This window comes from Pelobates fuscus, chromosome 2, assembly GCF_036172605.1.
Source record: "Pelobates fuscus isolate aPelFus1 chromosome 2, aPelFus1.pri, whole genome shotgun sequence".
Classification (NCBI taxonomy): Eukaryota; Metazoa; Chordata; class Amphibia; order Anura; family Pelobatidae; genus Pelobates; species Pelobates fuscus.
This window is the reverse complement of record NC_086318.1, coordinates 360,234,161-360,258,496: the sequence shown is the minus strand read 5'-3', so window position 1 is coordinate 360,258,496 and position 24,336 is coordinate 360,234,161. Positions and strand designations below refer to the sequence as shown.

General features: G+C 41.2%; 1 protein-coding gene across 1 annotated transcript in view; it reads right to left on the bottom strand.

Moving 5' to 3' along the window:
* Positions 1-24,336, bottom strand: part of ACOXL (acyl-CoA oxidase like) — a 447,901-nt gene that overhangs the window by 184,005 nt on the left and 239,560 nt on the right. The window contains exon 13 of the mRNA XM_063443672.1: positions 16,498-16,587. Coding sequence (XP_063299742.1) covers positions 16,498-16,587 — 90 coding nt within the window. The remainder of the gene's footprint in view (positions 1-16,497; positions 16,588-24,336) is intronic.

Here is a 24,336-nt window from a genome sequence, read left to right as displayed (position 1 = left end):
ATCATATCCAGTTGTACACTTGACTAGTCTGGTTCATTCCAGCAGTTGAGTCTTTTTCGTCTGTTCTATGGATTATTGTTACTCTCTCCTAATAGGTCTTCCCACAAATCGTATTGCCCCGCTGCAGTCTATAATGAATGCTGAAGCTAGACTGATTTTCCTCTCCTGTCGCTCCTCTCACACCTCTCCCCTCTGCCATTCCTTACATTGGCTTCCTGTATCCTATAGGAGTCAATTCAAGGTACTAATCCATACATATAAAGTCACTGATCCACATTTATGCCGGTTCTCGGTCTCTCTGCTCTGCCCATGACCTTCTCCAGTCTGCTGCTCGCACCCATACAGCCAACTTACACTTGCAGGACTTCTCACGGGTGGCTCCTTTCCTTTGTAATAGCCTGCCTACGACCATCAAACTCTCCCCTAGTCTTCAATCATTTAAAAAGTGCCTTAAAACCCATCTCTTTAGGCAAGCGTATGGCCTCCCAGAATAACCTCTACCTCACATACCTGTCCCTAACTCTCTCCTAAAGGGGAACACTCTATTCCCTCCTCCAGGTCTGCATCCCTCCACCTTGTATGATTGCTACCTCCTGTCCTGTTGTGTTTTACGCCCCACCTCATATGGACTGTAAGCTCGTACGAGCAGGGCTTTCTTCATCCTATTGTTCCTGTAAGTTTTTGTAATTGTCGCATTTATTGTTAAATCTCCCCCTTTGATAATATTGTAAAGCTCTACGGAATAAGCTGGCGCTATATAAATACCAGTAATAATAATAATATATAAATAATTTCTGACTGCTATTTTGGTTTTACATTTGTACTTCCTTCTAAATCAACTACAAGTCCCTGTTTACAAAATTAACTTCATTGTGTAACATATATTACCCAATTGTTACACCATCAATTCTAAGATCTAAAGTGCATATTAACTTAGCATTCCCTTTATACAACAGAGCTAAGGAGGTGATTAAAAAAAAAAAAAAAAAGATACACAGAAGTTGTGGTGGGATGCACAGACAAGGTAAAAATGGCACTGGAAGGGGAATGAACCATCAATAGAAGTCATGTTTGGTTTCAAGGAAACTGTAAATAAACACACTACAGACATAGGGGTGAAAGTTTGATTCTTTAACAGATCAGCTCAGACGAAGCAACAGCTGTGTCTATAGAATGTCAATACATAGATACAGGAATAAAGGTGAACTTTACATTTATACCAATGTCTTCTGTGTTTATGGATTTAGCAGTAATGCAGTTAAACCTGTTTTAGAGGGAAGTTGTATCCATAGGTACAGCAAGGCAAGATAGAGCCAGAGCAAGGTGGCTGTGACCGTTGTCAGTAATATTGACATGGTTATTATTAAAGTGAGAATTCAAAGTGAATTTCAAAGTTGAGCTCAAAATAACTAAACTGACTCGGAGAATATTTCTGAATCAGCCATAAACTTGAAATTTACTTTGAATTCACTCTTTAGAGAATAACCCTGTAAGTATCTCAGACAGAATAAGCCAACCTTAGATATGTGCATGAAGGCAGAAAATGATTTAAAGGAACTCTATAGCGTTAAGAATACAAAGCTGTAATCTGAATGCTATAGTGTCCCTAAAGCTATTGTCCGACATCCCCCACCTGGCTGGCTCCATCTACACCTCCTCCAAAGTTGGCAATGGGGGGTGGGGGTGGGACCTAATGCGCATTAGGCCTTCCCCATAGGGAACAAATAATATCAGAACCCTGAGAATAGACAAAAGCTTAGAGGAACTCCGTAGCTTGCCCTTCGGTAAATCCCTGCTTAGGTCTCAAAATATGTTCTTTTCACTTATGCCTTGGAACGTTTTTTCTCTGTTATGGCACATCAGACTAATCCCACCCATAATGACAGTCCAGAACCAAAATGCTAGCAAGTTCTCTCTGCACAAGAGATACAGCAACCCCGGACGATTGTTTTGGCTAGACGTCATCATGCAAAGATTGAAACCCATACCAGCTAAACGTTCTTCTACATCTGCTGTACTGAATGAGACCATTTGCCCCTATTACTTTCCATCATACCTAAGCCATACTATGAAAGATACTGATGGAACAGGAATTTATCACAACAGACAGAGTTTTTCCAATTCCAAATGTTTAATGTTTTTTGTTGTTGTACCCTGCATGCAAGGTCTCATGTAGTGCTGTAAAGGCTTGTAGGTCTTCGGCCAACATATTCCATTTGTGTACCGGTAAAGGATTGCTCTTTCACAGAATGTTCCATACTAATGATCTACTGAGCTAACTTTGGCCAATCTTTTGCTTTACACATTTATGTCAGAGGCTTTTGACCACTTACACCAATGAGCCATTTTCAGCTGAATACCCACATTTACTGAAAGTCCTGTAGTAACTCTGCTATTCTTGATACAATCATAATCCGTTGAAAAACCCAGCAAATATGCACAAACCATCGTGCCTAGAACCAACTACCATACTCCAATCAAATGCAGCTAAATATTTTCACAACTACTTACCTTCAGAAAAGCATGCAAACCCAAACAATGTCTCTGCTATGTCATCATGCCCGACCGATACTTGCTTACCGGTTCTCTTCCTCATCAACGGAATACAGAAACATTAATAGGTAACAGCAATAAACCACAATAGCTTTCACCTGGATTCACCTTGCCAATACATCTTACGTAAAGATGAGCTTAATATTTTACCTGATATGTATTGTGTGCACCATAATATATTAACACTTATATGTAATCAACTGATATAACAAAATATAACCTTATTGCGTGTTATTGTTCTACATTAATCAAACTGAATAGTGGTTTCCCTGCTGTTTCTAGTATGTACTATTACCTTGAATAACCTGTTGCTTTTTTAGGCCAGCTGAGTTCATCTATTGCTATAGACAGGTGACTACAGAAGCTAACAAGACATGCAAAACATACCAGTTTCCTTGTAATCTCAACAGAAATCAATGAGACTACGTAATCCTTTTATTTTTTTTGCAATTCAATGTTTTCTTTTAAGATTTTGCATACATTAGATACAGTGATCGGTTAGTGCCAGTAAACGCTTGACTTAATTTATAATTTTTTAATACTCAACACCCAGGAAAAAAACTTCAATAACTTGTAATAATATATGTAGCATTGAAGACAAAATACCCTGGGTCTTGCCTTTTAATGATTGGCTGGGGCATTATCCTAATTAGCCAACCAGAGAACATTAGATCGAATTCATTGTGTAATTGCTAATGCCAGGCAGGGCACTAGTTAGAATCTGATTTACCAGTCATTTTATTCTTTTAGGGATAATGACCAATGCATTGGCTTTGGTTGAATTCTGGAAATCTTTCAGACTGATAAATTATGGTCAATGGGTGTTTTCATCATGCATCTATCCCATTCTACTTGACGGATGGCTGCAAAGACCCATAGTGCAGGTCCTAATTGACATATGTAGATGATGCAAGACAGTATATTTTGAAGAAAAAGAAAAACATACTCTAGGACTTTTATAAAGTTAATAAACACTCCAGACAACAAGCACTTGAGCTTGCTGATATGCTCAGTGTGTCTGCAGTCTGCAATTTTTTCACAATATATAAGAGTGCCAATTTCACAGCTCCAGCCTCCGACTGGTCAGTTACCCGGCAGAGACTAAAAGTCTGTGTCTGGGATAAAGTGGAGGGTTTCCAAAGGCAGCAGGCTGCAGGTCAGAAGCTTTTACAAACTGTTTTTACATATATCCTGAAAAAAACTGTTCCTTAAGAAAAAAAACTAAAGCTGCAGAGTCTAACTGCATATAATAATGCAGCATACTATCAGTACCACAATTGTAAAAACTAAAAGGAAAAGGTTTTCATGGACGTTTTTGTGACCATTTGGGATCAGATTTCAAGACTGAAACAAACGCCTAGCTGTTCTCAAGCTTACTGTCTAGACAAGTGTGTGACGTGAGTCATCATGAATCAGTCAGGAGCAACCTATGGACAGTTTACTGTCCTTCGTATACTTCTCATATTACTAGCATTGTTTTCATTAGAAATCTACATATATAATTTCAGCTTTCATTATATTCTTTACTGCATGATATCCTCTGCAAAGAAGACTTTATAATATAATTAGGTCAAAGTCAAAGCAAAAACGTATTTCACATTACAGATGGGTGAGGTTTATAAGCAGTCGTGTAGGTTATGAAAAATATGTAATAGTTTTATTTTAAAAAGCCTCATCTAGGCAAGAATAATGGGGGTTTAGTTGCAGTATATGATCATACATTGCATAAGCCTGCCACAGCATTAATGTACCCTATTCTTGGCCCTTTCCTGAAACATTCTTGGTTTTATATATGTATTTTGGAGTCCCAGCCAAAACGCTGGTTTGCACCCCTTCCTGTCACAGGTGCCTCATCCTATTTAGCCTTGACCTGCAGAGAGTCCCAGTAGGAAGCATTTCCCAAGTAAGTGGATTAATCTCATAAGAGCAGGCATTAGGCTGTTAGAGTAAGGCCTGCCAAAAATGGGGTACATTGACGTTGTGGCAGGCTTATGCAATGTATGTTTAATATATGAGACAGTGCGCTGGAACTTGTATATTGTATGAATTGACCCCCAGCAGCACCCTTTAATGTGTGCATGTTCAGGTGAGTGCAGCCCCCTTGGCTATATATATATAGGGCAACCTCGGTTTACGAATCTAATGCGTTCTCCGAGAAACATGTGTAAACCGAAATGCGGTTTCCCATAGGAATGCATTGAAAACCAATTAATGAAGAAAAAGGTCAGATTTTTTTTTTTAAAAGTCTTTCATCTGTTCAAAACTCTTTATAATGTCCATTTTCAAGGCATAAATGCTGTACAGGGACATGATTAATCAAGCAATAACATTTCAAACATCACACATCAACTTTTCAAACATGGCAGACTTTTCAAACATGGTACAGTACACTTCAACTGTATATAAATCACACATCAACAGGAAAACTTAAAAACAATTTCAACACTTTTTGGAAAAGGAGATGGAGGACAACTGGGCAGCTCTAACACAAGCAGGTCCTTTTTCATGTCTACACTGTTTTGTAGGAACCATTTCATTGTCTTCTGCCTCTGGCGCATCCCTCGGAAAGGGGACATGATGTCGGTGTCAAAACTGTTCACAAGTCTTTGGGCTAGAGCCTTATCTGGGTAGTGCTGCTGTGCAGAAGTCTGTAGATTTACCCACATTTGGCATGCCTCCTTGAGTTCCCTGGAAGAGAGCTGTTCCTCACTAGTTTCCTTCTCCTCCTCAAATTAGATCTGCTCCTCCATCGCCTCCTTCTGCAATTCCACCAGGTCCTTGGTGGTTAGCTCACGGTCGTGTCCCTCCACCAGCTCACAGACATCCTCCTCAGTCACCTCCTGGCCCATGGTCCTCCCCAAGGAAACAATCTCCTCCAACACTATTAACTGTGGAGGAGGTGCAGAAGGATCGGAGGCAGGTTTCCCAACACAGTCTGACCAAAAATTGCATCAAGCAGAATTTAGGTTTCTCTGGCTGACCCCGGCCAAGGCAATAGTGATAATCTGCAGACAGCTCACAATGTCAAAATACTTTCTCCAAAAGTCATGGAGGGTGAGGCTTGATCCATCTGTCATCTCAAAGCATCGCCGGAAAAGCTCCCTTGTGAAGAGAAGAGAGTTTTTAAAATTGGAGATGACTTGCTGGTCCATTGGCTGGAGTAGTGGGGTGGTGTTAGGCGGAAGTAACGTGACCTTGATGAAGTTAAAGTCCTCCAGTAAGTCTTCCTCGAGGCCTGGAAGATGAGCAGGAGCATTGTCCATGCGCAGCACTGCCTTGAACAGCAGGTTATTGTCCACAAAGTACTGCTTGACAGCAGGACCAAAAACCACATTGACCCACTGCACAAACAAGAGGCGTGTGACCCATGCCTTTGGGTTGGACTGCCACAAAACGCTCAACTGCTCCTTGTTTACCTTGTGTTTCTTGAAGGCCCATGGGTTTTTTGAATGGTAGACAAGCAGGGTCTTGATCTTAAGGTCCCCACTGGCGTTGGCGCAGAACAGGAGGGTGAGATTGTCCTTCATTGGCTTGTGGATAGGCAATGAGGTCTCCTCTTCCGTCATTAAGGTATGCTTTGGCATCCTCTACCAGAAGAGCCCAATCTCGTCGCAGTTTAAGATTTGCTGTGAGGTAGCCCTCTGAAACCATGACCTCCAGGAACCAAGTAGCAAATTCCTCAGCTGCAGCAACATCGGAACTTGCGGCCTCTCCATGCCTGACCACGCTGTGGATGCCAGATCTGGTCTTGGACCTTTTTAACCACAACCTGCTGGCTTTGAAGCCTTCTGCATCGCCTGACATTCCTGGCTGTTGGTTGGAGCAATCCAGAGCAGGAGCAACTTTTCAACCTCCTCCAGAACAGGTGGCCGTTGCTTGGAGACCCTGGTGACTCCCTTGGCTGTATCTCTCCAAGTTATCTGATCTTTCATCTTTAGGATGGTAGCGATTGTGGATGCAGTCCCTTCCATTCTCTTTGGCGAGGTCAGTCAATCGCATTCCTCCTCATGCTTCCTGATTATTTCTTTCTTGACCTCGAGCAGAATCATCTCCTTCTTCCTCTTCCCAGCTTCCGCTGCTTTCCTGGGTGCCTTGACACCACAGTCACCAAGTAAACAGAAAAAAAAATGCTTTACACCCATGAGCACATGAGCTGGCATGGAAACCACAGTAAAAGCCATGCACAGCACATGAGCTGGCATGGAAACTACCCACAATACAGAACATACAGTAAAAGGCATGCAAACAACTAAGCTCAGCTCCCTACCTTTCCACATCTTGAGAAATGCGTCAAAAAGTCCTAAAACTGCTGCAAATGGCTCCACAACTTGCTGCACAAACCTCTCCAACACCTCCACACTCACGTGCTACCCAGACTCCAGTATGCAAGGGGACGGTACTATAAACCGGGAGACTTGCTTCGTATTGCGTAGAAAATACATGAACCGAGGCATTTTTTTCAATGGATTTTTATTCGTAAAACAAACCAAAAATATTTTGTTTACGTGTTCGTTAACCGAGGTACCACTGTATAACCAAGAGCAGAGAGCTACAGTAGCTCTTCTGTGTGATCAAGCCAGACAGGCTAGCCTTCACTTTCCACGTGCATCAATGAGCCTTGGGTGCCCACGACCCTGACTCCGGTTTAGCGGTTGTCCTTTCTTGCACCACTTTTGGTAGGTATTAAGCACTACATACCAGGGACGACCCACAAGACTTTCCATTTGGAGATGCTCTGGCCTATTTACATTGACCATCCACATTGCAAACCTTGTGTGAGGCAGTATTCCATAAAGCCTTTGAGTATCTTCGCACTGAATTCTGGGCACAGTTAGACAAGTGTAATTAGACTATGTAATCCTTTCAGCAGACCACTGTGGGCTCTCGGCCAACAAACCAGTCTTAGGTACCCAAGTTGTCTGTGGGGTGAAATCTCCTCAACACAGCCCACAATCCTGGAGGGGTCTCTGTCAATGATATGTGCTCCCAGCAGAACTCTCCACAGACAACGATCTTGACGCCTGGTGCAGCCGTATCCTTGGGCAACAAGTGCCAGCTGTGTAGAGGCCTGGTGGAGCAAATTACCTCTTGTTCTTTACTACTCTAAGAACCATGTCTACACTTTTGAGTAATTTTCCTGAGTCCGGATTGGGTGGAGTAACTTTCAACTACTTCCAGCTTTAAACCTTGCTTAAACCAAACTGCAAGGATGCTCCATGGAACACCGTAAAGTGGTTCAGGGGTTAAGATTTGGGCATTAGTGTGAGCAAGGCATAGTTACATAATAATCTCGGTTGGGGAAAAAAAAAACTCAAGTCCATGTTTTTATTTACTGATAGTGATGTCCCGAACAGTTCGCTGGCGAATAGTTCCTGGCGAACATAGCTTGTTCGCGTTCGCCACGGACGGCGAACATATGCGATGTTCGGTCCGCCCCCTATTCATCATCATTGAGTAAACTCTGACCCTGTACCTCACAGTCAGCAGACACATTCCAGCCAATCAGCAGCAGACCCTCCCTCCCAGACCCTCCTACCTCCTAGACAGCTTACAATTTAGATTAATTCTGAACCTGCATTCTTTTTTTTGTATTATTTTTTTTGTGTTTGTGTTTATTATACATTATTCCCCCATAGCCAGTAACCTGTGTTTATTATACATTATCCCCCATAGCCAGTAACCTGTGTTTATTATACATTATCCTTCCCATAGCCAGTAACCTGTGTTTATTATACATTATCCTCCCATAGCCAGTAACCTGTGTTTATTATACATTATCCCCCCTAGTCATTTATCGTTGGACCTAGGCAGCATGATGTCTTAGGCCGGCCCAGAGAGTGAGTGAGTGAGTGAATAATATAATATATATGTTCAGAAACATATTAGTAATATATGTAAATCGGGTTCATGCAAAGAGGGTGAAAAGGTATTAAAGAAAAACACACTTATTGCATCAAATTTACAAAGCCAAACTTTTAAAAGTTTTCCTCATTTCTTTCTCGGGATGATGAATATATCGGTTGTAGACTGAGGATTTCCATCTGCCCAATCTTTTAATAATATGCACTGGAGTGTCAGTGTTGAAGGAGACAGAAGCTGCCCCTATTCTAAATAAAAGACCCGAGACATGGATACAACCCAATCTTAGGAGTAGTGTTCTGATGTAGAAGATGAATTTAGCCATAGTCAAGAGGGATTCAGTGAGAGTAGTGGTGAAATGTGTGTGGCATGACTGAGTGTGGGTAAGTAAAAGTCAAGTATTTTAACTGGGCACTAGTTCTAGGTGGGATAAAGTGGTATAGCGGATGGATGAGTAGTTTGGTTTGTTTTAGAGGTTTGTAGAGAAAGTATATAGTGATCATGATTTTTAGCGATATCCAATATTTTTAAGGTGGTCTCAAACAAACATAAAATGCTATATAAAATTTGTGGGAATATCGAATAGTCATGTACAGTAAATCAGAGAGGGCTCAGAATATCGAACCATCGATCGGTAACCTGGATGAAGTAGGGGGTCTGTTTTATTAAATACGCGGTGATATGCTTTTAATGGGATAGGACGTTAGGAAAGGTGTGTGATTGGGATAAGTAGTTGTGGCTGTATTTACCTTATCCTGGGACCGACCTGGCTCCTAAGCGTGAGCCGCGCGTGGCTGGATCACTCCTGCCTCCACACGAGCTGCATGCGGCTTGATCTCCTCTTCTGACTTAGCCGCGTGCACTGACCGCAGTGATCGGTCACGTGGCCCGCCTGGCACTAGGAGCACGGCTCGAGTCACGAGCTCGCTCTTAAAGGGGCAGTCGGAGCCAAAAGTTGATTCAGGCTCCCATTGGCCCACGTCATTCCAGCACCCCCACACACAAACGTTTTGGGGGCACAATAGCTTGCATTTAAAAAAAAAAACAACAACCTTTTTTGACTGTAATATAATAGCAGTCAGTTTCCTTCACACGTGTGCGTTTCAGGGCCTGCCAGGGCACAGTGTCACACCAGTGCAACTCATATCTGGTGTAACAGTAGTGTACATTTAAAAAAAATAAAAAAATACAGGGGGCTTGTTGTCACCTTTCGGGGACCCTTGGTGTTGTACGTGGCTGGATGGAGGAAGAGACCTTCAATGACATCAGTGAGGACAAGGAACGGGACATGGCTAGCTTGGTATCAAAACTTGTGCAAAAGGGAGTTTGCGGTTGTGCAAATGGACTGTTTGCGGTTGTTTGCGGTGCGTTAAACGGGGAGTTTGGTCTGTCACTGTGAAGCGGGCGTAACCCTTACACTACCTGATCGATACAACATCATACCTGATGTTTTAAAGCACGTTATTCCAAACAATTTAGGAATGTTAGGTGATTTATGCCCTTTATGGATTAAAACCAGACTTTGCATCAACTATGTAATTTTCCATGGGAGTTTTGCCATGGATCACCCTCCGGCATGCCACAGTCCAGGTGTTAGTCCCCTTGAAACAACTTTTCCATCACTACTGTGGCCAGAAAGAGTCCCTGTGGGTTTTAAAATTCGCCTGCCTATTGAAGTCTATGGCGGTTCGCGAACATTTGCGGAAGTTCGCGTTCGGAAAATTTTATGTTTGCGACATCACTATTTACTGATATAAAGTCTGATCTGCAGCATTAAATTAGACCATGTACATGAAGTGTTAGAAAAGTTACAGCATGCGCTATGTAGTTTTCGTATTCCATTTGATAAAGCCGTATTGGCGAAACACGTATTGATATTTTATTTGTGTATATCTATCAATAAAAGATTATTTGGTCATTTGTTTGTGACAATTATTCCTTTTTTTATACACTTATTTTTTACCTTTTTACCTGGCATTTTAAAATCCTGGACTCCAAGCAATCTTAGGTGGGGGATCATACCACCAACGCTGACATCAAAGAGCAGTCAGCTCTACACTTCTGAGTACTATTTTATTTATCTATTACAGATAACTTTTATACTGTGAGCACTATCAGTTGTTTTTATCTCTCCCTTTCTTGAGCACCGGGCATATCTACCACGAAGGGTATACGTGCTGCATATCCCACAAGCGGGGATTATACCGCTGTACGCAATTCACACTAGAGCTGGTTATAGCTCTTTGAAATGTGAGTTTGTTTATTATCTTATTTTAGTGATTCCTTCAGATTGTACATATCGCACTATTGGTTTTCCCTGTCTTTTATCTTTCATAGTGGAACGTTTGGACTACAAGTCATTGAGGACATAACATCCCAACAAGTTTCCATAAAAGACATTTGATTAAACTGAGATTCTCTCATTTGGACTAATTTTTGGGACTAATTTGTCTAAACTCTGGAGAGTAATATATCTCCTTTTCTGTACGTGCGCACAGCCTCTACTCCTCCTCTGCTGCTGTTTACCTATTGGTATAAGTTATTGTCTTCTTTACTGTTTTTTTTCATATCTGGCACAGCCCTTTCTCTCTTTTGTATTGTACGCTATGTAGTTTTAGCCCGAGTAATCAAAGTTTTAGAACTGGTGAATAATGTTAAGTCCTGACTCAGCAATCACAGATGAAGCTAATTCATTGTAAAAATAAGTAAGAATTTAAATGGATAGATTTTCCTATTAAATAAATTACAAAAAAAAAAAAGAATTGAAATTAGAAGGATTTATATTCCTATGCTCATAATGTTACACAATAATGCAAAATACTCCTAACATTTCATGCAGGCATAGGGTCTTTAAGGACTAGATTCTAAATACACAATATGCCATTCGTCCATAGAGGTTAAATGTCTCAAGACTTACCCAATATGCACATGTGGCTACATAGATTGTGCACGATTTAAAAAAAAATTAAAAATTATGTAATGCACTGCAATTACCGGTAGCTGCTTTCTCCATCAGCTCTCAAAGTGTTAAATTAACAGCTCACTTTCGTTTATTTGTGGAGGTTGGGGATGACATTTGCTCCTGTTGTCAGAACACTGAAGGAGAAGGGAGGTTTGGTAATGACCCACTTTACTGGCTTAAAAAAATAATTTATGGTGGATCTTTTATCCTCATAATATGTGGGTGGCAAGGTCACCTAAGGCAGGAATGCATGTGTACACACACTTACGTGCAATGCATTGGTTTAATCGTTTAATTACATTTAGTTATGCTGGGTGAGTTTTTATATTAATTTTCTTTAGGTTTTTTTTTTTTTTTTTTAAATTATTATAAATTGATTGGCTCCATAAACCCCCCCTTTCTTAACTCCCTCCTAATCTGCAGTGTTTGCTGCAAATCATCTCATAAATTAAGATTCTGAGGGTTGCAGATCAACTGTGAGACTACAGAAGAAAAAAACATTGCTGTGACACTTAAATGGACACTATAGGCACCCAGACCACAATCCCTGCAGTTAAAACTTTGCCATTCTGCAGAAATTGCAAACTTTTTATTGCAGGTTTAACCTGCCTCTAGTGGCTGTAAGTATGACAACCACTAGATGAGCTTTCATAAAATAGTTTTTTTTTTTTTTTTTTAAACCTTTTTTAACCCTGGCAGTGCCGGCTCTGTCACCTAAACTGTGACTAGAGCACTATAGGGCAAGGAATACATATTTAAGGAATGCTTATAGTATAAGCTCAGCAGTGCTTCAGAAAGTTAACGGAGCATTTGTTAATTGCCGAGTCACCTCCTGTAAGATATGTAAAAGTTACAATCCTGGAGATATGCAACAAATCTAAGAATTATCACTCCCTGCTCTTCTAAGATTGTGGACAAGGATGTGAATTCAGCCTCCCGGCCTCCAAATCAAATTTTTACATCCCATAATGCTTTGCACATAAATGCATATAAGAAACTTCACGGTGGACTACTATGTGTACAGTAATGGCAGCTGCATTATAACTGCTATCAGCTGACAAGGCAGTTCCACTCATCCTAGGTGACGGGTGAAACTCCTCTTGGGGATATACTACACAGACCTGCTAAATAATGCACCAAGTGAAACGTTGAAGATATCATGGATTATCTGTAAAATGATTTTAAAATAGGTGGTGTTCTTACTCAATAGCTTCCCTTTAAGCACTATACTCTATATCTTCAAAAATATGTAAAAAGGTCAAGTTTATTTAACAAAGGTTCAACCTAGATTACAAGTCTCTTCAGACAGACATAAAAGGCCTGAAAACTAAAGATGTCAACAACACAGCCCTGCTTGACCCCTACCAGTCTCAAAACACGAAACTGAACATTGACAAAACGTCGGCTATATTTATTCATGATTAACTGTCGTGTATCATAGTCAATTGTTTTACACGTGTCCCCATTCCCCTAACACACGCTATGCCATTATGTATCTCTTATAATACATTGCATTTTTCTAGGTAAGTGTTTAGGTTTAGTGATGGTGTAGTTTAGGGGTTAAAGTTTAAGTAGTGGTGTAGTGAGTATGGATTAAGGAGAGTTTTTACTGTAAGTGTAGCACTGGGATATAAATGCTGCCTGAGATTAATGAGAGTTACAGTCTCTGGTGCCAGCTGATTCAGCTGCCATCATTAAAATGGCAGGTGCTACTCGGGAATGTAACTCCCACTAATCCCGAGCAGTCTGGGACATGTATGTCTTGACTCTGCCTAAGAACATGGCACCCAGCCTGCACGGAGGTGATACATGTATTATAACCTGTTTTTTGTGTGGTTTTTTAATTTTATTTTACAGGGAATAATTGCATGGATGACATCACTGCCAGCACGGCATTCTACAAAATGATCTTGCGGCACTGAAATAATATGTATAAAATGTTACTAATTTTATTACAGTCTAGGTACTTTACGTAAACTCCTGATTTTATCATATTTATTTAGCTTATTTAATTACATTTATCATGAAGTGGATAATAGAAACATAGTAACATTTTGGATAAGCATTATCTATCATATATTCTATTAAATAGTTTATATTCACTAAACCTACCCTATTCTCCGCATTCTAAAAACGAAGAATTGCTAAATTTGAACACAATATAGATTTGCCAGCAATATAATTTCTCTTTGTACATTATTAGACAACCAGGTTTTAAAGAAATTGGTCAATGGAGTAAAAATGTGTTACATGAACACCAGGACAGAACTTAACTTATTCTTGTTATGTTAATATGTGTTCTGTTTAAATAATTGCACACTTTGTAAACATGCACCACCATGCCACAGAAAGTTTATTTCTTCTCTATGCTAACCATATTTTACAGTAACTACTGCCCCATCTGGCTATAATCCAGACTAGCTCAGTTGCTTTAAATCTGTGTCCCAGGATGGAAACCATCCGTTTAATGCTGCCACTGTATACTATGTAAACGGATAGTTGTCTTATAACAGTTACTAGCCTTATCAGCAGAGGTTACAATAGTTGCTGACACTGTGCAACAAGATAAACAATTAACTGTGGATGTCGTCTGATGACTGATAGCTGATCTGGTTAGTTAAGTAATTTCCCTCATGGTCACAATGTCTATTTTCTGGGAATTGTGAGCCACCTCCTGCTGTAGGTAAAACCAGTTTGTCGCACTTCCCAACTTCCTAAAATGTTTCATTATTATAAGAAACATGGTAGTTCGGTCTGCTGTTTTTCTTGTAAAACTTTTACAAAATCAATACAAATAAAGATTGTCAAAAAACAAACAAAAACAAAACATGGTAGTTTGTAATTTAGAAGATGAAATTCAGGCAGTTTACAGGTACAACTAATCTGAAAAGATATTGTTTTTTTTAACCCATATTTACAGGGTTATTCTCATCCCACATGGCCACATTCACTTTTCGGTAAGTTTATTGGGTCGAACATTGCATGATGTTGATTTGTTTAGGACCACATAGTTCTCTGTTGAAAATTGTTAAGGAGTACATAGGTCTCTGTTGAAAGTAATGGTGAAAATAATTTACTTTACAGAGTAAATGTTTTGTTTATAGTGAAACGTTATCTTCCATACCAATTTATTTATCCAACAAAACTCACAGGGAAAATTACCGGTAACTTCCTTTTGTAAGCGGAAGGTGCAGAAACTCTGGTTCTCCTATACCTGGCAACAGGATGCACAAAAAAATGGCAGAAACATTGCTAAGAAATCACCAACTAAAATTTATAATGTACAGTATCTCACAAAAGTGAATACACCCCTCACATTTTTGTAAATATTTTAGTTATATCTTTTCATGTGACAACACTGAAGAAATTACCCTCTGCTACAATGTAAAGTAATAAGTGTACAGCCTGTATACCAGTGTAAATTTGCTGTCCCCTCAAAATAACTCAACACACAGCCATTAATGTATAAACTGGCCCGGCCACTCTGCAAACCCATATGACCAGGTGCCCGCCGCCATGCGCGGCATATTACTGGGCCCGCTGTCCAAGAGGTTCATCGGGTGGCTCATGCTCTTAGAGCCACCGGATGGGTAGGGATTTTTAGGGGGCACGGTCAGCGCTGGGAGCTTTAACAGCGCGACTGGGCCCCCTTTGAGGACATCACACACTGGGAGGAAGTGACTGCCCGGTCACTCCTCCCAGCATACACAGATCCCGCGCGGGAGGAAGCAGAGGAGGGAGTCAGAGTGGGAACTCTGACTCCCATCAACTTGAGCCACCACTGGACCCCAGGGAAAGTCACCTTCCTGCACATAATAGGTAGGAAACAGGGGGGGTGACTTAAAACATTTTGTATGTGTGTGTTTGTTTGTATGTGTCTATGTCTGTCTCTCTGTATGTACGTGTGTGTGTCTGTCTGTATGTGTGCGTCTGTATCTGTCTGTGTGTCTGTATGTATGTCTTTGTATGTTTGTGTGTCTTGTGTGTGTGTTGGTCTGTATGTATGTGTGCCTGTCTGTTTGTGTGTATGTATGTGTCTGTGTGTGTGTGTCTCTCTATGTATGTGTCTGTGTGTCTGTCAGGAGGGAGGAGAGGGGTGGGGGGGGGGGCGGCATGGATCAGTTTTGCACCCATGGATTGTGTGTACGCCATTTTTAAGGGACATTTTTCATTATTATATTAAAGATATTGGAGAGTATTGTAGTGCTAAGGAACTGGGCATTTCTCAGAACCTGCTAGTTGCAGGGGACAGGGTATCCACTGGTACTCCAATGATAATGAGTTGGTACAAATGATTGAGGGAACAAATAAGGAAAAGGCACAGGCGCAGTGGGCTTCTGCATAATGGTTTACAAAGTGCAAACAAAATATTTATTGGAACAGAAGTAGGCTGTTTCATGCACATAGCTCTTTCTCGATGTACAGATAATCCTGTGCATGGAGAAAGGATTGTGTGATGGAGAAGGCATAGGGCAGCTGCATCACTATACTACCTGTTAGGGCAGGGGTTCCCAACTTTGCTGCCTTTTTAGTGGAATGTGTTTTACAATAGGCAGAGCAGGCTGCTGCCTACAGGTACCTGCCTGCAAGGGTGTTTGATTACAAATGTGCATTGCTTCCTACATAGATATATTGCTAAATGGTAATGTTTTGTATTTATACAGCTATACAAAGAGAGATAGTGATTTTCGACTCTCTTGTGTGCCACCCAAACCAACGAGCAAACAACAGAGAACTGGATATTTTAAAGGAGGTAAAGGAAGAATGCCTGAGAATTTTACCTCCATGGACAACTAATATTAATCCAGTCCTGCAGGGTTCCTGTATTGATAGTTTTTTTGTTCATTCTTACACTCTCGTACTGTAACGTTTACTTTTTTTTTTTTTTTTATATTTTGCACAATCAGCCAGTTAAAAAAAATAGTTAATCATACTTTTATTTATTTCTGTTAGCAGCTTAAAAAAAAAAAAAAGGCAGGCAAATTCATCAAACAGAAATTCTGTGTTTAAATATGGATAACACTATTTGCTTGTAATGTAAACAGCTTTAGTTTTTTTTTTTTTTCTTTTCTTTTTTTTCTTTTGCAAACACCAACATTTATATAACATTTCTAAAACGGTACCTGTAACATGACAACATTGTCTCCTTCAAATGTCACAAAGACGTCAGAGTCACACTTAAGGCCAGGAATGCGATTTTCCATCATAAATCCCTGCAGGAGAAAAACAAAATACTGGATATTCAATATACATTCTTATTGTACCATAACAATTAATTCTATATACAATTAACGGCACAGGAGTTCATCAGAAGAGAACACGTGATGTTATTTTTTATGCACAGCCACATAACCAGTGAAGAGCACTTTAAGGGACACTATAGGGTGAGGAACACAAGCATGTATTCCCGACCTTATAGTGTTAAAACCACAATTTAGGTGGCTTGGTCCCCTATTGCCCCATTAGAAAGGGTAAAAACTTACCTTATTTCCAGCTTTCCATGGATCTGCAGGCACTGGCCACGCCCCCAATCCGCCTCCTTGACTGACATCATCAGAATTGATCATCTCAGGGAAAGCATTGGATTTGCTAAGACTGCCAAGGAGGTGGGGTGGGGGCGGTGACAAACGCTGTCCTGGCCAATCAGCATCTCCTCACAGAGATGCACTCAATCAATGCTTATCGCAGCACTGGCCCAGGAAGCACCTCCAGTGGCCATGTAAGGAGTGGGCACTGGAGGTGTCCCTAGGTTTTAATGTAAACAATCCCTTCTCTATGAAAAGTGTTTACTGCAAAAAGCCTGAAGGGAATGATTATAGTCACCAGAATAACTACATTAGGCTGTAGTTGTTCTGGTGACTATAGTGTTCTCTTCAGTCTCATAATGTGCTCATCTGCCCATTGTACAGGTCTTTACATGAAAGCTGTGTTATTATCTATAAGTCATTTAGGGAATTAAACATTTTTATGAACAAACATTTCAATTGACAGGTCTGCTTTAGTATTGTAGGGTGTATTAAACAGTGAATTGTGGTGAAATGAAACCTCAATGTATTGTTTATGGAACACTAAAACATTAGAATACAAAGCATTGAATCATGTGACCGAGTTTTACTTAAGTGTCTCCACTGGAAGTGTCTCCACTGGCTTTCAGTGTATCAGCCACTGGATGCGTGTTTAACATTTCAAGATAAACATTGTCGTGTCTGCAAAACGGCAATGATTTACCTTGAATTGTTTAAATGACAGGACCACTGTACCCCTAGTTGAACTTAACCTCACTTCACCTTTCAGTCCTGTGCTGCCACATCTGCAACTCTGCACTATTGTAACAACCACATCTGGTCTGAGTACTCTCTGCCTCTATCATTTGATTTGCCCTACTTTGGGAGACTTTAAAGGGACACTATAGTCACCCAGACCACTTCAGCTCAATGAAGTGGTCTGGGTGTCAGGTTCCTCTAGGGTTAACCCTGCCTGATGTAAACATAGCAGTTTCAGAGAAACTGCTATGTTTACATTTGGGGTTAAGCCAGCCTCTAAACCAGCCACTAGAGGCGCATCTGTGATGCTGGAGGCATTTAATTCTGACGGGGGAGCGGACGTCGGCGGGGGAGGAGAGGTAAGTGAGCCCGGCGGTGGAAGGTGGTGAGTAACTGAAGGGGTTTTAACCCCTTCAGCACCACGGGAGGGGCACCCTCAGGGTACTATAGTGTCAGGAAAACCTGTGTTTAATTTGCTACATGTTCATTTCTTTCCACATGGGCATGCTGGACAGTTGCCTGGGGGTCCTAATCCGATGCCCATGGGCATACGAAGACAGGAAGATCCTTTTTATTTACCATGCTGGTCCATGCAGAGTCGGCCTCACTGTCTGCCTTCTCGGGTCGGTGGGGAGGTCAAAGATCTCCCTCGCCGGTCCTCTGGGAGGTTAATGTTTTTATTACCACTTGACCAGGTTAATGTTTTCATTACCACTTGATGAAGCCATGTGTTGGCGAAACACATATGGTTGCTTTTAAACTTGTATTTTGTGTTATTAAAGAAATATTGGCCATTTTATCCTTCTTGTGCCATATAACTTTCTTTTTTTCTTTTAATTTTCTATTATTTTTAACCTGGTCACCAAGAATTTTGAAGAACTACTCGCTAAAGAATCCCAGGTGGGGATTATACCACCTACGCCTAGAGAATTGAGCAGTATTTCCTGCTCACCTTATAATTGAATATTTTAAACAATTTTATATGGAGAGCACTATTTTCAACTTGTCTTTTTTTTTCCTTGCCGGGACATCTTTACCCTGAGAAACCTACCGATAATACCATCACCTACATCCTACCAGTGGGGGATCAACGCCACTGAATGAAAGTTACACCTGAGCTTGTACTAGCTCTAAAATAGGCGAGTAGGACTACTACGTATTACATATTTGCCATCACCTGCCTGTGACATACTATACCATTTTAGTTTTTTCTTTTGCCTTTTTCTTTTATGTTTTAACCGGATCAAGAGAAATCTTAAGACTTCCACAAATTAACAACATAAAGGTCACATCATTTATTCTGTTAAATGATTTATTCTCAAATTCTGTTAATCTGTTTAAACAAATAATTCCAACAATGCAATGCTGTTTTCATCTAACCATGTTATAGTAACCTGGGAGAACATATGTTTATAGACTACCTACACATTATTGAAGGCAAGAGTATAGAAACGTTAGTGTCCACTATTAAACCTATTATATATTCACCACTTATTAGAGTTGGATAAAAATATATTCTCTGTTTGAAAAAAAAAAAAAGAAAAGGAGAAGATTTTTCCTTCCCCCATTGCCTCGCTGTTACATGACCCTCCGTGAGTCTATGACCCTCCCCTGTGGGAATCCATAGGACTCCCAGTTCTTGGAAGATTTTGATGTTTTCCAAGCTATCTTGTAGATATGAATGTTTATATGTTGTCTTGTTTGGTGTGGTTTGTCTTCAATTGGTCTTACATGAGGAGGATTTGGTCAAAGAGCCCAAAAATGGATAGAAATGGCTTAAACAGAATAACCTATGGTCAGAGTGATATCTATTAATGCCCAAGGCCTTAACTCTCCCATTAAAAGAGGTTACTTGTATAATACTCTTATTACTCAGAAAATACAAATTGGATTTATTTAAGAAACTCATTGGACGGGGGAGTTTAAAAAACTGTGGTCCTATAAGAACCAGCAGATAAATCCCTGAAACGGCAAGCTGCGTCACTTAGTAGGACAATAAAGAAAGCGGAGCTATATGACTGTTGGAGACTTTGCCATCCTAATGAAAAGAACTATACGCATAGGTCTATCCCAGGGGTGGGGAACCTTCGGCTCTCCAGATGTTTTGGACTACACCTCCCATGATGCTATGCCAGCATTATGTGTGTAAGAGCATTATGGGGGATGTAGTCCACAACATCTGGAGAGCCGAAGGTTGCCTATCCCTGGTCTGTCCCTCATAGTTCGGCTGCTAGGATAGATATGATTCTGGGTAATTTGGATTTAGTTAAGGCGATCTCTTCAATTTCTATTGTTGAAAATACTTGGTCAGATCACGATATAACTGCTGAGTTGGTGATGACCAATACTAGATCTCCTTCGATATGGAGACTTGCGGACTATTTATTAAAAAAAAAAAAGCTAACATTGATCATATAGAGAACTTAATTGATCTCTTTATTAAAGAAAATTCATCTGATGAGATCTCTAAAGAATGTCTTTGGTGTTCCTGCAAAGCAGTCATTAGAGGATATTGGATCAAATTAGCAAGCCAGCAGAAAAGGAACCTAAATAACACTCTGTCCGACCTTTATATAGAATTTTTTCATCTTTCTAAAGCCAACAAGTAATCTTATTCCGATCAGAGAGCTCTATCTATTAAGCAATGTGAAGAAAAAAATAATGCCCATATTAAGATTAGGATAGAGGCCAACATTAATAAGCTCAATATTAAATATTATTATAAAAACAATAGAGTTGATTCGATACTATCAAATAAGTTAAAGAAAAGAGTGGCTGATCAAAAGATTTCTAAATTGGTAGATGGAAACAATTGTATTTACAAGCCAGATGAAATTGCTGGAAAATTTAGATATTTTTATGCAAGCTTATATAACTTGAATACATCTCCTGATCTAGCTAAGATGTAGATTTACTTGAAAAACTCTAAGTTACCGGAAATTTCTTACAATCAGAAGGCAATGATGAAAATAATTATTTCTCAGAGCGAAGTAGAAGCAGCAATTAATAAACTTGTAACAATAAAGCTCCGGGCCCGGACGGCTATACGAACCTTTTTTAAAAAAAATTTTTGTAAGATTTTTAGAAAACAATTACCGTATATACTCGAGTATAAGCCGAGTTTTTCAGCACATTTTTTGTGCTGAAAAACCCCAACTCGGCTTATACTCAAGTCAATAGTCTGTATTATGGCAATTTGCATTGCCATAATACAGACAGGGGGCTGTGGGGGCTGTGAGAGAGCGTTACTTACCTCTCTTGCAGCTCCTGTCAGCTGTCTCCTCCTCCGCGCAGGTCCGTTCAGCACCTCGGTCAGCTCCCAGTGTAAATCTTGCGAGAGCCGCGGCTCTCGCGAGACTTACAGTGTGAGCTGACAGAAGAGCTGACCGGACGGCGCGGAGGAGGAGGAGAGAGCTGACAGGAGCTGCAGGAGAGGTAAGTAACGCTCTCTCAAAGCCCCCACTGAACTGCCAATGCTGGACCACCAGGGAAGGAGAGCCCCCCTCCCTGCCATATAACAAGCAGGGAGGGGGGATGAAATAAAACCTATAATAATAATAATAATAATAATATCAAAAATAATGAAATTAAATAAAAAAATAATTAGAAATAATAATATAAAAAAAAATTAAAATAATTACAAAAATAAATAAAATTGCCCACCCCCCACCAAGGCTCTGCAACACACACACACACACACACACACACACACACTGCACTCATACACACACACTGCACTCATACACACACACTGCACTCATACACACACACTGCACTCATACACACACACTGCATTCATACACACACACTGCACTCATACACACACACTGCACTCATACACTGTCAGGATCGGGACAGGGATCCAACACGCAGAGTACAGACAGTAGAAAGGTACGTATACCGGACCTTAGAATGGCCGGACTAACGTACGGAGAAAGAGAGAATGGTCAAAGGCAAGCCGAGGTCGAGGGAACGAGAAGACAGGTAAGCGAGGAACAAGCAGAGTCAAAGGGTAACAGAGATAAGCAGAGTAATATGAACAAGCCGGGTCGGAACCAAAAGGAATAACTGGAATACAAGAGCGCTGGGTGACTAGACAGGCTAGAACCACGACAGGGCAATGAGCAAATGGAAGAAGCACTGTTAAATACCCTGGCTCAGGAGAGTAGACACGCCTCCGACGAGTCCTGATTAGTTTCCAGACAATTGAGTGACAGGTCGGTCCGGGTTGGCGTCATGACGTCGACTGCTGGGCGTCGTGTTACAAAAGGAAGTGGATCCCTCGCGGCCGGCGTGTAAATGACCGGAAGGACCGCGAGGGACGGAGGAAACAGCCCTTTTGGACGGATAAACTTCTAAGTCTCTACCTCTCTCAGAGGTAGAGACTTCAGGTACCCTGACAGTACCCCCCCTCTCAGATACGCCCACCGGGCGGAAGGAACCGGGACGAGATGGGAAGCGGGAGTGAAACGCCCTGCGGAGGCGAGGCGCATGAACATCCTCTTGAGGTACCCAACTCCTCTCCTCAGGACCATATCCTTTCCAGTCGACCAGATATTGTACTCTCCCCCGGGAGATTCGAGAATCGATGATAGAGTTGACCTCATACTCCTCCTGACCCTCCACCTGAACAGAGCGAGGAGAGGATACCGTGGAGGAAAATCTGTTGCAGACTAGCGGTTTCAGCAATGAAACATGAAAGGAGTTAGGGATGCGTAAGGCAGATGGAAGAGCTAGACGATACGCAACTGGGTTAATTCGAGTCAGAACCCTGTAAGGTCCAATATAACGAGGAGCGAACTTCATGGAAGGCACTTTTAAACGAATGTTTCTAGTACTCAACCATACTCTATCGCCTGGAACAAAAACCGGAGCCGACCTTCTACGTTTATCAGCGTGTTTCTTAACCAGCATAGAATTGTGCAGAAGAATTTGTCGAGTCTGATCCCACAACTTCCTCAAATTGGCAACATGAACATCAACCGACGGTACCCCTTGGGAAGGGGAAACCGAGGGAAGAATGGATGGATGAAAGCCATAATTCATGAAGAAGGGGCTTGAATGAGTAGAATCACAAACGAGATTGTTGTGAGCGAACTCCGCCCAAGGAATCAAACCGACCCAATCGTCCTGGTGTTCGGAAACAAAACAACGTAAATATTGTTCAATCTTTTGGTTGGTGCGTTCAGCAGCTCCGTTAGACTGAGGATGATAGGCGGAAGAGAAATTCAATTTGATACCCAGTTGAGAGCAGAAGGATCTCCAAAAACGAGAAACAAATTGGGAACCTCTGTCAGATACAATTTGGGAGGGTATCCCATGTAAACGAAAAATCTCCCTTGCGAATATCTCTGCCAACTCGGGAGAAGACGGAAGTTTAGGCAGAGGAACGAAGTGAGCCATCTTGGTGAATCTGTCAACCACGGTGAGGATAACAGTCTGTTTTTTAGATATAGGTAAATCGACAATAAAGTCCATAGCCAAACAGGACCACGGCTTTTCTGGAACCTCTAAGGGATGCAGAAATCCACATGGAAGCGTATGAGGTTGCTTGGTCTTAGTACAAACCTCAAACGCACCGATGAAATCTTTGATATCCCTACGTAAAGCAGGCCACCAGAAGTCTTTAGAGATCAAAGCGCACGTCTTGCGAATGCCAGGATGTCCAGCCACCTTGCTGTTGTGGAAACATTGTAGCAGTTCCAGTTGAAGAGCAGGAGGAACGAAATGTCGACCTCCGGGAGTCTGTTTAGGGGCTAGATGTTGCAGCTTTAAGATCTCGGCAAGTAACGGAGAGCGAATCCTGAGATTCGTGTTAGCGATAATATTACATTTCGGAACTATAGAGGAAAGAACAGGTTCAGATATAGTAGAAGGTTCATATTGGCGAGACAAAGCATCGGCTTTAGAGTTCTTAGAACCAGGTCTATAAGTAAGCACATAATTGAAGTGGGTCAGGAATAAGGACCAACGAGCTTGTCTGGCGGACAGTCGCTTAGCCTCCCCAATATAGGACAAGTTCTTGTGATCCGTTAAAATGGTAACAGGATGTAAGGTCCCCTCCAATAAATGTCTCCACTCCTTTAAAGCCATAATGACCGCTAATAATTCCCTGTCACCGATGTCATATCTGCTCTCAGGGCCAGACAGTTTCGTGGAAAAAAAACCACAAGGGTGTAGTGGTTTGTCCACCCCTAACCTTTGTGACAGAATAGCACCTACGCCTGTCTCAGAGGCATCGACCTCGAGTAGGAACGGCAGAGTCGTATCAGGATGGACTAAAATTGGAGCAGAGGCAAAAAGTTCCTTGAGAGTCTTGAAAGCAACGAGAGCTTCAGTAGACCAAGTCTTAGTGTCCGCCCCCTGTCTGGTCATATTGGTAATAGGCGCAATAATAGAAGAGTATCCCTTAATGAAGCGCCTATAATAATTGGAGAAACCAATAAACCTCTGAATAGCCTTGAGTCCCTTAGGCAAAGGCCAATCTAAAATAGACTGGAGTTTGTCGGGATCCATCTTAAAGCCTTCCCCAGAAATCACGTAACCAAGAAAGTCTATCTGAGACTGGTCAAAACTACATTTCTCCAATTTGCAGTATAACCCATGTTGAAGAAGTTTGTGTAATACCTTTCTGACTTGTCTGTGGTGGGTCTCAATCTCCCCAGAGTGTATAAGTATGTCGTCCAGGTACACAATAAC